The sequence below is a fragment of the Chiloscyllium punctatum genome, chromosome 11 (assembly GCF_047496795.1).
Source record: "Chiloscyllium punctatum isolate Juve2018m chromosome 11, sChiPun1.3, whole genome shotgun sequence".
Classification (NCBI taxonomy): Eukaryota; Metazoa; Chordata; class Chondrichthyes; order Orectolobiformes; family Hemiscylliidae; genus Chiloscyllium; species Chiloscyllium punctatum.
The window spans coordinates 16245595-16262328 of record NC_092749.1 but is presented as its reverse complement, the minus strand read 5'-3'; the positions used below and the strand labels follow the sequence as shown (position 1 = coordinate 16262328).

General features: G+C 43.1%; 1 protein-coding gene across 1 annotated transcript in view; it reads right to left on the bottom strand.

Annotated features, from left to right (window-relative positions):
• The window catches only part of ints9 (integrator complex subunit 9), a 38556-nt gene that overhangs the window by 6330 nt on the left and 15492 nt on the right, over positions 1-16734 (bottom strand). Inside the window, exons 7-14 of the mRNA XM_072580357.1 lie at positions 14373-14493; positions 6732-6866; positions 5939-6050; positions 3691-3871; positions 3188-3248; positions 2344-2515; positions 1854-1978; positions 528-695 (exon numbers count right to left, since the gene is read on the bottom strand). Coding sequence (XP_072436458.1) covers positions 528-695; positions 1854-1978; positions 2344-2515; positions 3188-3248; positions 3691-3871; positions 5939-6050; positions 6732-6866; positions 14373-14493 — 1075 coding nt within the window. The remainder of the gene's footprint in view (positions 1-527; positions 696-1853; positions 1979-2343; positions 2516-3187; positions 3249-3690; positions 3872-5938; positions 6051-6731; positions 6867-14372; positions 14494-16734) is intronic.

Genomic DNA, 16734 nt, shown 5'->3' with positions numbered 1-16734 from the left:
AATATTGGCCACGAAATTGAGGGAAGAAATCCCCCTCCTCTTCTTCAAAATTGTGTCATGCGATCTTTTATGTCAAACAGAAGAGGGAAAATGGTACCACTTTGAAGGACAGCACTTCTGACTATTATTTATTTTCTAAGTGTGCAGACCTTGGAGAAAAAAAACTCCCCAAAGCAGTGTCTTGGGAATCAAGCATTTAACCCATCCTCCCTGCAAAGTACTAAAGTAAAATGTGCCACACGTCATTTAAATCTGAAGTGGCAAGAGACTGTCTTTTCTCTCCCAGCACAGTTCTTGTCCATTCATTGTGTTAGGTTTTCTAATCTTCGTCGCTGTTTTCCAGCAAAGTTCTCAGATCCTGTCTGATGTCAGTTTTCAATACAAGTTTGAGGGAGAGTCCAGACTCATCCTCACAATAGTGTTAAGTTTGAGGGAATGAGAGAGAGGGATGAAGGAGAATCAAAAGTAAAACAAACATAGTGAATCAGTATAACTGCACAAATAGATAAAAAAAGCCCCTCACTTACATCAGGCATGAGCTCAATCTTCTCATAGCGCCTTTTGAAGGGGAGGGTCAGCACTTCAGCCCTCCGGTAGGCCATTGGCGGGGGCTGGCAGTCAATCATCAGATCGGTGCGGTGCGACTGGGCAGGTGGAGGTTGAGTATATTGTTCCGGACACACAACATGCAATGGCTGGAAAACCAAAATGTGGAGTGTTGACAGGTTTGGGTGAAAATGCTAAACAATATTTCACTGATTAATCCCATATCCTGACATGCACTGACAGTATGGGTTTGGGAACAAAAAAAGCCATCTGGTTGCCTTTTGGGCTAGTTGATCTTCATATTTCTCTAAGTTCTACCATGAGAAAATGCCACTTCAAATTTCCTCTCAAGGTAAGGCGATGCTAAGTGACTCTCGCCTCACCATACATGGTTTCAGAAAATATATCTAAATTTGTAATCACAGACTTCATTCTTTATGGTATCGATGCTTTTGCAAAGAGTCATAGATCAGCCAGGGGCATGCTGGAAACAAAAAATAAGGAAGTAAAACTCCTTTTAAAGATCATTTGAGAAACGGAAGAGCACGGATTGGCTAACTTTGTCTGCACCTATTTTGCAAAATGAAAGTAACTCCATATTTGACAATTCGTCAGACAACATTCCACGCGAACAGATTGTGCAATATCTTTGGTCTAATATGTTACATCACATGATTTACAAAACATTAAGATAATAAATATAATGGCAACAATTTATTTTAGATTTTATTTGGCAAGGGCAGCATTTGTTGCCCATCTGTAATTGCCCTGAAAATGAGTCGCTTACATCCCATTTCAGAAGATAGTCAACCAAATTCCTGTGGGTTAGGAATCATGTAAACCAGAATGGACAAGGATGTCAAATTTCATTCTTCAATAAGGTTCACAACAGTCCTTTAGGGAAGGAAATCTGCCATCCTGACCCAGTCTGGCCTACATGTGACTCCATAACAAGAGCAACATGGTTGACATTCAACTGCCCTCTTGGGCAATTAGGGATGAACAATAAACACTAGCCTGGCCAATGACATCCATATTCTGTGAATGATTTTTTTTTTTAAATCACGAACCAGATGCACTTTTATGATAATCGACAATAGTTTAATGGTCACTATTGAGATTGGCTTTGTATTCCAGATTTATTAAATTAATTTAAATTCCATCAGCTACTGTGATCGGATGTGTGACCATGTCCCCAGGGCATTAGCCTGGGCCGCCAGATTGCTAGCCCAATGACATTCCCCATATGTCATCTTCTCCCTCCTGACCAAAAAGACAAAAATGACCCCTTCCGCGATCTATCATACCTGAACCTCCTTCAATAATTTTGAAACTTGGATGAAGTTTAATCGAGTGTCAATTGGGCAGTAAACACATTTCATAGCCAGTGGCTGGTATGGTGCCAAAGCATCAAGGTAGGAGAAATCCGGTTCTGGAAGGAAATCAGATGCAATTGATTACCATAAGAAATAGGGGCAGGAGTAGGCTGTTTGGCCTCTTGAGCCTGTTCTGCCGTTCAATAGGATCATGGCTAATCCGAAATTCCTTTCGCAATACAAGTTTTTTTTATTTAAAAGGCAGATTTTCTCATACTTGATAAGTGGTGCCTGTGATGGAAAATGAAGCTGTACTATATTTTTTGCACGTAGGATTATTTACATCCCAGCCGACGGGTCAGCCAAGACCTTGGTTTAACATTTCTCTGGAAAGACAGATGATGTGCCCACTAACAATGTGCCTTTCAACACTATTCCATTCATCCTTCCTTCCATTTTCAACTGGGAATAGTTCAGTTACCTGTGAAAATGATGGTGTTTAGGCTGGATTTTCCCCACAGCTCCAGGAAGTGAACAACATCCCCATATCGTAGGGAGGGATGGCCTGTAAATACCACACATGGCTGCTTGAAGTCATTGCTGAATTCCCCATGTATACTGGGATAGTGCTTCAATTTATTGGTCAAAATCAGCTGAAACCAAAATTGAGACAGGAAAGGAGAGAGTAAAGAGTACTATTAGCAACTGTCAGCCAAGCTGGAAAGTTTCAGCAGCTTCAAAGCACTGAACAAATTCTCTTCTACTCCCCATCATAGCCTTGAGGATGAGCTGTTGACTTACCCCCAAGTTCTACACAGGGCAATACCCTGAAAATACTCTGTTGCTCCCTCTCAGGAGGAGAAGCAACTTAGGTCTTCTGCTAAGTATTTATCCAAAATAAAGTGGCTAAGGTTGGGACAGGAGGCACAGAGGGTTGAGGGGAATGTCCCAGCAAGTTGTGGGGAAAAATAAGTAAAAACCGCAACAGTTTGACATGTAATAGAATACAATGATCTGAAAATCTCAAAATTCAGCACTGGGTCATTTCATAGCCGCCTTTGCCTAGGGGTGCACACTCGGACCATTTACACCATCCACATCAATTAACGAAACACCATAGCGACTTAATGCTCAATAATATCACATTCAAAGAGGCTAGAAGCAGCCAAAATGAGGGCCTCTTTTCCATCGTGTTGGTCATGTGCAGATACACAATACTTCAGAAACATAGATACCAAAGTCAGTAACTGCGCTGTGTAACTCTGTGCTTCATAGAAGCAGCACTAAACAATACAGCCTCAAAATACTTCTGACTTTTTCCTTACCTCTGCATGCGGGAATGGTGGCTCCGGCAAGTAGACTTTGGATTGTTTGTTGTGACAAAGCCTTAAGTGAAAGTGGGTGGGGGCAAGGAGAAAAGAGAGAAAAGTGAAACAATTCAGAGATCAGAGTTTGTCATAACAAGATAATATCGGCAAACAGTTAAAAAAAGACAAAATGACAAGGTTACATACTAAGCCTTATACTTACAGACATGACTAAAATGGTGATGATAGTCGATTTACATTAGAATTTGAATTCAACACTTGCTATCTGACCAACCTGAGAATCTGAATTCAGCTAAATACAATACTGGAAATAAAAGTGACTTTGGCCTGACACACAGGATGTTCACTGGCTAGGTGCAAGAATTTTTTTTAAAAAGTGGTCCCAAATGTCACACCAAAAACCTGCAAGGATGCATACCAATTGTCTTTCCTAGTGTCAACAATGAAATGGACACATTTGAGCACTCAGTTCATGAAATCGACAGTTGTCACATACTCACCACTCTGCAAAGATCTGGGAAAACTCCAGCGAGCTGTTGGCCACAGGAGAGATGAAATAAAATGGGATAGTGGAGAGTCCGGCTGAGTCGATGTACTGATACAGACATTCCAGAAGGTCGTAAATTACTCCTGAGGGGTAGCATGGAACCAGGACATTCCCACCACTTCGGACAGTCACAGCTGAGGGCAAATAAAGTAAAACCCACACGAGGCTTTTAGACTGGAAAGATTTTGTTTTCTTCACCAGCAAGGCTGGATAATGCTGCTCTGTGAGTTTACACCAACGGCAAAAGCTTGAGAAGGGATATAAAAGTTGATACTGTTTTTTAAAATTGCTTGGCCTTTTTTTATTAAAATGTGCAAACGTTCTTTTTTCAGCGATCGTCAGGTTTACAACAGAGCAAGGTGAGGGTGAACCTGAGTGACATGTACAGGTTTGTGAGAGGCCTGGATATAGTGAATGGGAAGGACCTATTTCCTTCAGCACAGAGGCTAATGACTAGGCAGCATCATTTAAGATGTTTGGTCGAAGGATTGCAGGGGCATTAAAGAAAGGATTTTTCACCTAGAAGATGACTCATTGAAAAGATGCCTAGATGTGCACCTGTAGTTTTGTAATCTTTGGGGATACAGACCAAGTGCTGGTAAATAGAAGCAGGCTGGTTAGCTTGTTTTCCAGTCAGCACATAGTGGCCCCCTTTTATGCACAATATTTTCTACATTTTCTGAACATCTGAAGAGCTGGAATGTAAGATATATGTCGAGCGAACAGAGTCGGTAGGACACAAATCACTCCTCAGGAGGGTCAGCACGGGTGTGAAGGGTCTTCACTATAAAACTTCTGTGACATGTGACATGACCTGTGGGAGACATGGTGGCACAGTGGTTAGCAAAGCTGCCTCACAGCACCAGGGATCCAGGTTCAATTCCACCCTTGGGTGAATGTCTGTGTCGAGTTTGCACATTGTCCCTGGGTGAGTTTTCTCTCGATGCTCCAGTTTCCTCCCACAGTCCAAAGATGTGCAGGTTAGGTGGATTGGCCATGGGAAATTGCCCATAGTATCAAGAGATGTGTATGTTAGGTGGATTAGCCATGGGAAATGGAGGGACGCACGAATAGGAAGGGGTGATGGATCTGCGTTGGGTGCTCTTCAGAGGGTCAGTGTGTAATTGATGGGCCAAATGGCCTGCTCCCACACTGGAGAGATCTAACTCTTTTTGCCCCCTTTGTCAGACTTCACAGCGTTTTACTGTGGGTTCAACAGAGACATCAGTTTCACTTGAAGACAGAAGGACAAACCCACTGTACTAAGCAAGCCCAACTTTGGAGATGCTTCGAAATATAACATTGATCTTGAGATGATAAGTGGCAGATGGCATTCCACCTGGAAAAGTGTGAAGTAATTCACTTTGGAAGGTCGGATTAGAGTGCAGATGACACGGTGAAAGGCAGGATTCTTGGCAATGTGGAGGAACAGAGGCATCTTGAGGTCCATGTCCATAGCTCCCTCAAAGCTGCTACCAAAGTTGATAGGGTTGTTAAGAAGGCATATGGTGTGTTGGCTTTCATTAGCAGGGGGATTAAGTTTAAGAGCCACAAGGTTATGCTGCAGCTCTATAGAGCCCTGGTTAGACCACACTTGGAATATTGTTTTCAGTTCTAGTCGCCTCATTATAGGAAATATGTAGAAGCTTTAGAGAGGGTTCAGAGATTTACCAGGATGCTGCCTGGACAGGATGGCACGTCTAATGAAGAAAGGTTGAAGGAGCAAGAGCTTTTCTCATTGGAGTGAAGAAGGATGAGAGGTGACTTAATAGAGATGTACAAGATGTTGAGAGGCATAGATAGAGTGGATAGTTAGAGACGAGGGGGCATAATTTTAATGTAAGTGGAGGAAAGTTTAAGGGAGATGTCAGAGGTAGGTTCTTCACGCAGAGTGGTGGGTGCATGCAATGCACTGTCAGCGGTGGTAGTAGAGTCAGATATAATAGGGACATTTAAGCGACTCTTGGATAGGCACATGGAAGATAGGAAAATGAAGGATATGTAGGTTAGTCATATCTTAGAGTAGGATAAAAGGCCGGCACAACATTGAGGTCTGAAGGACCTATACTGTGTAGTACTGTTCTATGTTCTACGTACATTTCCAACAGAGAGGGCTTAAAAACAAAACACACTCCAGGGAGGCACAGGACTGAGCAACATGAGGTCCTGGATCTTAACAAACCTTCTTCCGAGTCTGTTACCTAGGTTACTGCAGAATTCACCCAACATGCCATCAGGATTAGCGGTCGGAATCTGCGTCAGTCCAGTCAGGATGAGGACATCACTATTTTTCAGGGAGGTTTGCTCCATGGGCTGAAATGAAACATATTTGTTCTTTTTTAATCAATTTTTCTTCCTTCTTGAAACAGCTGTAGCTCAACATTGAGAACTAGCATGAGTTCTTAACTTTTCCTCCCATTTACTAATATTTCCTGTTGTTTATTTCCTTTAAGTGCTCTTTAAAACTCACTTCTCTAAAGCAGCTTTTGGCCATCTGTCCTTCATCAGCTTGGTGTCACAAGAGGGTAAAGCTCCTGTTAAGCATCTTGAGATGTTTTGATGTGTTAAAGGTGCTGCATCAGTCATTTTTGTCTCCCCCCAGTGGAATGTGGGCATCACCAGCAAGACCAACATTTGTTGACAATCCCAACTTATCTTGGAATGGAGTGGCGTGCTCAGCCATTTAAGAGGGCAACTATTAGTCAACCACATTGCTGTGGGTCTGAAGACTGGGTAAGGATGGCAGGTTACCTTTCTTAAAAGACACTTGTGAATCAGGTTGGTTTTTATGGTAATCAACGATAGCTACATGCTCACCATCATTGAGACTAGCTTTCAATTCCAGATCTATTAACTGAATTTAAATTCCGTTTAACAGAACCTTTCTCACCAAAGCATTAGTCTTTGCCTCTGGATTATTAGTCTAGTGACATTCCCATTACAGCATCAATGTCCCACTAGTAAGAAGGGACCAGTGATGGAGGAGGTAGTTACCTGTGGGTGTGTGGTGAGCAATGAGGATCCAGACACATAAGCCACTTTCTCGTAGTGCGACTGGATGATCCAATTGGAGCTGCCCAAACAGTAACCTGAGCTGAGTGGAGTGATCTGTACTGCACCGAAAAGCTCCTGATATCCCACAGAAAAGAACAGAACTCAATTAACAGCATAAACAGCTTTTTGTCATTTACATAAATGATTTGGATGCGAGCATAAGAGGTACAGTTAGTAAGTCTGCAGATGACACCAAAATTGGAGGTGTAGTGAAGAGGGCAACCTCAGAGTACAACAGGATCTGGACCAGATGGGCCAATGGGCTGAGAAGTGGCAGGTGGAGGTAAAAACAATGACTGCAGATGCTGGAAACCAGATTCTGGAATATTCCTGATGAAGGGCTTTTGCCCGAAATGTCGATTTCGCCTGCTCCTTGGATGCTGCCTGAACTGCTGTGCTCTTCCAGCACCACTAATCCAGAAAGTGGCAGGTGGAGTTTAATTCAGATAAATGCGAGGTGCTGCATTTTGGGAAAGCAAATCTGAGCAGGACTTATACACTTAATGGTAAGGTCCAAGGGAGTATTGCTGAACAAAGAGACCTTCGAGTGCAGGTTCATAGTTCCTTGAAAGTGGAGTCGCAGGTAGACAGGATAGTGAATGCGGCATTTGGTATGCTTTCCTTTATTGGTCAGAGTATTAAGTGCAGGAGTTGGGAGGTCATGTTGCGGCTGTACAGGACATTGGTTAGACCACTGTTGGAATATTGCATGCAATTCTGGTCTCTTTCCATCGGAAAGATGTTGTGAAACCTGAAAGGGTTCAGAAAAGATTTACATGGATGTTGCCAGGGTTGGAGGATCTGGGCTACAGGGAAAGGCTGATCAGACTGGGACTGTTTTCCCTGGAGCGTCGGAGGCTGAGGGGTGACCTTATAGAGGTTTACAAAATTATGAGGGGCATAGATAGGATAAAAAGACAAAGTCTTTTCCCTGGGGTCGGGGAGTCCAGAACTAGAGGGCATAGGTTTAGGGTAAGAGGGGAAAGATATAAAAGAGACCTGAAGGGGCAAAATTTTCACGCAGAGGGTGGTATGTGTATGGAATGAGCTGCCAGAGGATGTGGTGAAGGCTGGTACAATTGCAACATTTAAGAGGCATTTGGATGGGTATATGAATAGGAAGGGTTTGGAGGGATATGGGCCGGGTGCTGGCAGGTGGGACTAGATTGGGTTGTGATATCTGGTTGGCATGGACAGGTTGGACCGAATGGTCTGTTTCCATGCTGGACATCTCTATGACTCTATGCTCATCTTTAAACGAGCCTGCTCCCCACTCACTTTCTGAAAGCAATGATGAGTTAGTCTGTCCACTAAGATAGTCAACTTTGGTAGGCTATTCTACCATCGGATCTTCACATATGGCTTCATCCAAAATCCACATCTACATGCTTCCAGCAATGCTCTTTTTGATGGTGATCAGCAACTAATGTTTGGCTGACTTTCTTCTCCTTCCATTAGTGGAAGGATGTAGAAGGCAGTGGTGTGATAGTAATTGCCTGATAGATATCAGTACTAACGCTGAAGGCCTAATTCCTGATGAGAGTATCTGAAATGTTCTACTTGACTTCAATAGAAAATTGATTTCATAGTTTCTAATAGAAATAAACATATATGTGGGAAAGTAATTCTGTATTTTCAAGCAATTTCTATGAACATTTTTCATTATAAACTTGTACATCTATGTTTACATGGTAAACTGGTCACACTCTACTTACATCTTCCTGGAAGTGGAAGTGATTCAACACAATCACTGGTGGGATGGTTTAAATACAGTGTATACAAGTAGAATGCAGTATAAATGTTAATATGGGAACTTCTAATGTAAATGTGTAGAGATAAGGACAGAATTTACATTACTCCACACAATAGTGGGTGAAAGACATCAGCACGTCCTGGTCCAACAATTCTCTTTTCAACTGACGATTATGTTTGGTTTTGACTCCAACTGCAGAGTAGACCAGACAACACATTCTCCAAAAAGCCTCTAGAGGTGCATGCATCTAAGTTAAAGGAACTATAGAAGGGCAAAATGTTATCACATTGAATCAGGCATTTTCATTAAACATTTCCCACATCAACTATCATTATACTGTTCAGGATCAAGCCTCGGTGCTGTAAACCTCTCCCAATTCTGTACACATAGCTTGTGTGCAAAAACATTTCTATTTATCAACTAACAATCAGGAGAGAAAATATGCATTGATCTGGTTTTTGTTTGATCAAAATATTCATCTAGTCAAGACTATCATAGAGTCATAGAGATGTACAGCATGGAAACAGTCTCTTAGGTCCAACTCGTCCATGCCAACCAGACACCCCAACCTCAAGTCCCACTTGCCAGCACCCGGCCCATATCCCTCCAAACGCTTCCTATTCATATACCCATCCAGATGCCTTTTAAATGCTATAATTGTACCAGCTTCCATCACTTCCTCTGGCAGCTCATTCCATACACACACCATCCTCTGCATGAAAAAGTTGCCCCATAGGTCTCTTTTATATCTTTCCTCTCTCACCCTAAACCTATGCCCTCTAGTTCTGGACTTCCCGACCCCAGGAAAAAGATTTGGCTATTTATTCTATCCATGCCCCTCAATTTTGTAAACCTCTATAAGATCACCCCTCAGCCTCCGATGCTCCAGGGAAAGCAGCCCCAGCCTATTCAACCTCTCCCTATAGCTCAAACCCTCCAACCCTGGCAACATCCTTGTGAATCTTTTCTGAACCCTTTCAAGTTTCACAACATCTTTCCAACAGGAAGGAGACCAGAATTGCACACAATATTCCAAAAGTGGCCTAACCAACATTCTGTACAGCCACAACATGACCTCCCAACTCCTGTACTCACTACTCGGACCAATAAAGGAAAGCATACCAAACGCCTCCTTCACTATCCTATCTACCTGCGACTCTACTTTCAAGGAGCTATGAACCTGCACTCCAAGGTCTCTTTGTTCAGCAATACTCCCTAGGACCTTACCATTAAGTGTATATGTCCTGCTCAGATTTGCTTTCCCAAAATGCAACACCTCGCATTTATCTGACTTTTTTTAAAGATTAGATTAGATTAATTACTTACAGTTTGGAAACAGGCCCTTCGGCCCAACAAGTCCACACCGACCCGCCGAAGCGCAACCCACCCCCTTACATTTATCCCTTCACCTAACACTATGGGCAATTTAGCATGGCCAATTCACCTAACCTGCACATCTTTGGACTGTGGGAGGAAACCGGAGCACCCGGAGGAAACCCACGCAGACACGGGGAGAATGTGCAAATTCCACAGAGATAGTCGCCTGAGGCGGGAATTGAACCCGGGTCTCTGGCGCTGAGGCAGCAGTGCTAACCACTGTGGCACCGTGCCACCCACTCCTCAGCCATTGGCCCATCTGAACAAAATCCCGTTGTAATCTGAGGTAACCTTCCTCACTGTCCACTACACCTCCAATTTTTGTATCATCTGCAAACTTGCTAACTACTCCACTGGTCAAAGGTCTCCAGTCTGAAAAACACCCATCCATCACCACCCTGTGTCTTCTACCTTTGAGCCTGTTCTGTATCCAACTGGCTCGTTCTCCCTGTATTCCACGAGATCGAACCTTGCTAACCAGTCTCCCACTGGGAACCTTGTCGAACATCATACTGAAGTCCATATAGATCACGTTCACCGCTCTGCCTTCATCAATCCTTTGTTACTTCTTCAAAAAATTCAATCAAGTTAGTGAGACACTATTTCCCACACACAAAGCTATGCTGACTATCCCTAATCAGTCCTTGCCTTTCCAAATACATGTAAATCCTGTCCCTCTGGATTCCCTCCAACAACTTGCCCACCACTGACATCAGGCTCATCAGCCTTTCGCTCCCTGGCTTGTCCTTACCACCTTTCTTAAACAGTTAGCCAACCTTCAGTCTTCTGACACCTCACCTGTGACTATTGATGATATAAATATATCAGCAAGGGGCCCAACAATCACTTCTCTAACTTCCCAGAGCGTTCTAGGGTACACCTAATCAGGTCCTGGGGATTTATCCACTTAAGCTTTTCAAAACTTCCTCCTCTGTAATATGTACATTTTTCAAGATATCACCATCTTTTTCCCTACATTCTATATCTTCCATGCCCTTCACCACAGTAAACACTGATGCAAAGTACTCATTTAGTTTCTCCCCCATCTCCTGCAGCTCCACACAAAGGCTTTCTTGCTAATCTTTGAGGTGCCCTATTCTCTCCCTAATTACCCATTTGTCCTTAAATGTATTTATAAAAACCTTTTATATTCTTCTTAACTCTGTTTGCCAAAGCTATCTCATGTCCCCTTTTTGCCCTCCTGATTTCCTTAAGTATATTCTGACTGCTTTTAGGATTCACTCGATCTATCCTGTCTATACCTGACATATGCTTCCTTCTTTTTCTTAACCAAACCCTCAATTTCTCTAGTCATCCAGCATTCCCTGTACCTTCCAGACTTTTCTTTCACCCCAAAAGGAATATACTGTCTCTGACTCAAGTTATCTCATTTCTTAAGGCTTCTCATTTTCCAGTCGTCCCTTTACCTGCAAACATCTGCCCTCAATCATCTTTTGAAAGTTCTTGCCTAATACCATCAAAATTAGCTTTCCTCCAATTTAGAACTTCAACTTTTAGATCTGGTCTATCCTTTTCCATCACTATTTTAAAACTAGTAGAATGATGGTCGCTGGTCGCAAAGTACTCCCCCACTGACACCTCAGTCACCTGCCCTGCCTTATTTCCCAAGAGTAGATCAAGTTTTGCACCTTCTCTAGTAGGTACATCCACATACTGAATCAGAAAATTTTCTTGTACACACTTAACAAATTCTTCTCCATCTAAACCCTTAACACTATGGCAATCCCAGTCTTTGTTTGAAAAGTTAGAATTCCCTACCATAACCACCCTATTATTCTTACAGATAACTGAAATCTCCTTACAAATTTGTTTCTCAAATTCCTGTTGACTATTAGGAGATCTATAATACAATCCCAATAAGGTGATCATCCCTTTCTTATTTCTCAGTTTCACCCAAATGGATGTATTTCCAGGAATATCCTCCCTCAGCACAGCTGTACTGCTATCCTTTGTCAAAAATGCTGCTACCCCTCCTCTCTTGCCTCCCTTTCTATCCTTCCTGTAGCATTTGTATCCTGGAACATTAAGCTGCCAGTCCTGTCCATCCCTGAGCCACATTCCTGTAATTGTTATGATATCCCAGTCCCGAGTTCACCTGACTTCCCTGTTAGGCCTCTTGCATTGAAATAAATGCAGTTTAATTGATCAGTCCTACCTTGTTCTCTGCTTTGTCCATGCCTACCCCGAATGCTTGACTCGCTTCTTTTCTCAACCAGTCTCAAATTGACCTCTTTCCTCACTATCCCCTTGGGTCGCTTCCCCCCACCACCCCCACAGGGTCACAGAAACAAATGTCTGTGCCTCTGACTAGAGAGTCCTCTAACATAATCGATCGCTTGGAACCCAACGTACCCCTCATTATATTACAGCCTGTCTCGGTACCAGAAACTTGGCTGTTCGTGCTACATTTCCCTGAGGATCCATCACCCCCTACATTTTCCAAAACAGCATAATTGTTTGAAATGGGGATAGCCACAGAAGACTCCTGCGCTACCTGCCTACCTCTCTTACCTTTCCTGAAGTTAACCCATCTATGTGACTGTAGCTGTGGCTTTTCTCCCTTCCTATAACTGCCATCCATCACACCACCTTGCTCTCGTAAATTCCTCATTGCCTCTAACTGTCACTCCAACTGATCCATCCTATCTGATGGAATTCGCAACCAACGACATGTTTTGCAGATATACTCCTCAGTTATACAAACTCTCCCTAAACTCCCACATCCGACAAGAAGAGCATATCACTCTACTAAAGGCCATTTTTGCTTCTACTGTCTACAAACCCAAAAAATAGTATCTTCTTATTCCTCTACAAAACACTGCTCTCGGCTAACTTAATACTAATGACTTCAGAGACATATTGAAAGTAGTTGTGGGATTTACACATCAATGAGTCGAAATCCGCAACTCCACTCCAAGCGACCAAAGACCCAACAGCAATCCAGGTCCACTTAACACATCGCACCAGCTGCACGACACCTTAATCTTCCACCACAAATTCCGTGTCTCACGATCCTGCCCCACCAGCCACCTGACAAAGGTGCAGTACTGCAAAAGCCCCCACTTCCAAACAAACATGCTGGACCATAACCCAGTGTAGCATGATTTTAAACTAAATATATTTAAGCTAGTTTTCAAAACCGTAACTGATTATCTGTGTTGATTAGATGGAATCATTTTCACCTATAGGAATTTAGTTTCTTACAGAGTCATTCAGCACAGAAACAGACCCTTCAGTCCAAATCATCCATGCTGACCAAGTTTCCCAAACTAAAGTAGTCTCACTCACCTGCATTTGGCCCATATCACTTTAAACCTTTCCTATCCATGTATCTGTCCAAATGTCTTTTAGATGTTGTAGCTGTATCTGCATTCATCACTTCCTCTGGCTGTTCATTCCACGCATGAACTACTCTGTGTGAAAAAGTTGCCGTTCTTCTTCTCGAAGAATTCAATGAATTTACATAAAATAACATAATCAGTTAGGAAGTTTTTTTAATACTTTGATGGGATGTGGGTGTCACTAGTAAGGCCAGAATTTGTTGCCTATCATTACTTTGTTCTTGCACTGAGTGGCATATTGGGCAAATTCACAAGACAGTTTGGAATCAACCATATTGCTGTGGGCCTGGAGTCACAAGTAAGCCAGACTGCATAAGGATAGCTGATTCCCAAGCCTAAAGGGACCTTTGAAAACCAGTTGGGTTTTTACAACAACTGATGGAAGCTGGTACAATTACAGCTGGACGGGTACGTGAATAGGAATGGTTGACAGAGACATGGGCCAAATGCTGGCAAAATGGCACAAGATCAGTTTAGGATATCTGGTCAGCTTGGATGAGTTGGACCGAAGGGTCTGTTTCCATGCTGTATGACTATGATAGCTTCATAGCCACCATTACCGAGAATTGAATTGAAATTCCACCAATTGCTGTGGTGGGACATGAACCTGTGATCTCAGAATATTGAAAACCAAAAGAACTGCGGATGCTCTAAATCAGAAACGAAAACAGAAGTTGTTGGAAAACTCAGCCGATTTGGCAACATCTGTGAAAAGAAATCAAAGTTAACATTTTGGGTTCAGTAACCCTTCCTCAGAACAGTTTCCAAGGAAGGGTTACTGGACCTGAAATGTTTACTTTGATTTCTCTTCACAGATGCCACCAGATCTGCTGAGCTGTTCCAGAATATTAACCTGGGTTTCTGGATACAAGACCAGTGATGTTACCATTGTGCTGCTCTCTCCCCAGAAATAAACCTTAAAGGAAAAAACACAAAACTCCACAACTACTGGAAGACAAAACTCAAAGCAAAATACTGAGGTGAAACGGTTTACCCAAGGGATTGACCGAACTGTTGACAATTTTGCTCTGCATTCTCACCATTGTATTTCCTCCACCCACTAAGTTTGAATAATAAATAAATACTTACTATTTTCTGAGAATACCCTACGAGCTGAACCTTGCTTAGGGCCAAGTTAACCTCTGGCATTTTGTAACAACGCTTCCATGTTAAAACTTCTACAGCATCCTTTAGAGGTGCAGGTAAGTGCCTGAAAGCAGGAACAGGATAGACAATGAATAATAATGATAGGGAATTCAAGAGACACCTCTTTACCCAGAGAGTGGTTAAAATATGGATTTTCAACCACAAGGGGTAGCTGAGATAACAGCAATTTCCATTGAAGGAGAAGCTTAAAAACAATGAGAAAGGAACAGAAGGATATTTTGGTGGAGTTACACAAAGATAGTTGACTGAGGCTCATGAGGGCGAAGTACAGTGCTGAACCATGATACTGTGCAAAGAAAAATCACGTCCACACAAAGGAGCTCATTACTAAAAGTAGAATGTAGGTGATTCAGAAGACTGGTAGCAATAAATAAGAATCGAGTCTCTGTCTCACCCTCTCTGTGCTGGATAGACTGCGGCAGTTAGACACAGAGCGAAAGAGGGAGGAACAAAAATCACTGGACTCAAAATATTAACTTTCCCTCCTCTCCAGAGATGCTGCCAGCCCTGCTGAGCTTCTTCAGCAATTTCTGTTTTTGCTTCAGATTCCTTTGTTGTATTTCACAAATATCGAAGACTTTCTTATGTAAAAAGTTTCAATTGAACATCGCCAGCCAAGAACACAAGTTTAATGGAACAGAGATTTAAGATAGTGTGGGAAAGATGCAAATGAGTCGAGAGGAAGATTCCCAGGTTGAGCCATGATCTTGTTGAATGACCTACTCCTATTTCCTATGTGGAACCAGAAACAATGATTTCAAAACAATGTTGGATGACAACTTAGAGCACTACAGGCATTGAGTCAGGAATGGGACTGGGAGGAGAAAGTGAGGACTGCAGATGCTGGAGATCAGAATCGAGAGTGTAGTGCTGGAAAAGCACAGCAGGTCAAGCAGCATCCGAGGAGCAGGAGAATCGATGTTTCGGGCATGATTCCTGATGAAGGGCTATGCCCAAAATATCGATTCTCCTGCTCCTCGAATGCAGCCTGACGTGCTGTGCTTTTCCAGCATCTAGACTCAGGGATGGGACTGAGTGGAGAGCAGCTTATTTAGAACAAATAGCACCCTTCCATGTTCCAAATGACTCACTGAACTCACTTCCTAATGAAAAAGGGAGGGAAGGACAGAGGCATGGTTAAGATGATGTAAGGAGCTGGAAATTCCTCACATGCAATAGCCTATTCAAACTGGAGGCAGTGTTTACAGCTGACTTTACAGGTCTTCGACATTTTCTGTTGGCAATGACAAGGCAGGCCACACCTTAAAAGATGACAGACATCCAAGACTAGGGCATGACTACTTAGTGACTATTCAATTGCATATTAAACAGCAGGCTTGGGCAATTTCAACCGATATTTATGCTGCTGCAAACATACAGAAACAAGAGGAAATCCTGCCTCACACTGGCACTCACCACATATATTTGAAAAAATGGGATGATGGCATCACTGGCAAGGTCAGTATTTATTACCCATTCCTATTGCTCTGGAGGTGGTGGTGATTAGCTACCTTTTTGAACTGCCCCAGTCTATATGGTGTAGACGCACTCACAGTCCCATTACAGAGTGAGTTCCACAATCATGATTCACTGATGATAAAGAAATGACTTAAAGGTTTCCAAGGTAAAAACGATGACTGCAGATGCTGGAAACCAGATTCTGGATTAGTGGTGCTGGAAGAGCACAGCAGTTCAGGCAGCATCCAAGGAGCAGCGAAATCGACGTTTGGGCAAAAGCCAGACATCAGGAATAAAGGCAGTGAGCCTGAAGCATGGAGAGATAAGCTAGAGGAGGGTGGGGCTGGGGAGAGAGTAGCATAGAGTACAATGGGTGAGTGGGGGAGGGGATGAAGGTGATAGGGCTGGGAGGAGAGGGTGGAGTGGATAAGTGGAAAAGGAGATAGGCAGGTAGGACAAGTCCGGACAAATCGTGGGGACAGTGCTGAGCTGGAAGTTTGGAACTAGGGTGAGGTGGGGGAAGGGGAAATGAGGAAACTGTTGAAGTCCACATTGATGCCCTGCGGTTGAAGTGTTCCGAGGCGGAAGACGAGGTGTTTTCTTCCTCCAGGCGTCTGGTAGTGAGGGAGCAGCGGTGAAGGAGGCCCAGGACCTCCGTGTCCTTGGCAGAGTGGGAGGGTGAATTGAAATGTTGGGTCAGGGGGCGGTGTGATTGATTGGTGTGGGTGTCCCAGAGATGTTCCCTAAAGTGCTCTGCTAGGAGGCACCCAGTCTCCCCAATGTAGAGGAGACCGCATCGGGAGCAACGGATACAATAAATGATATT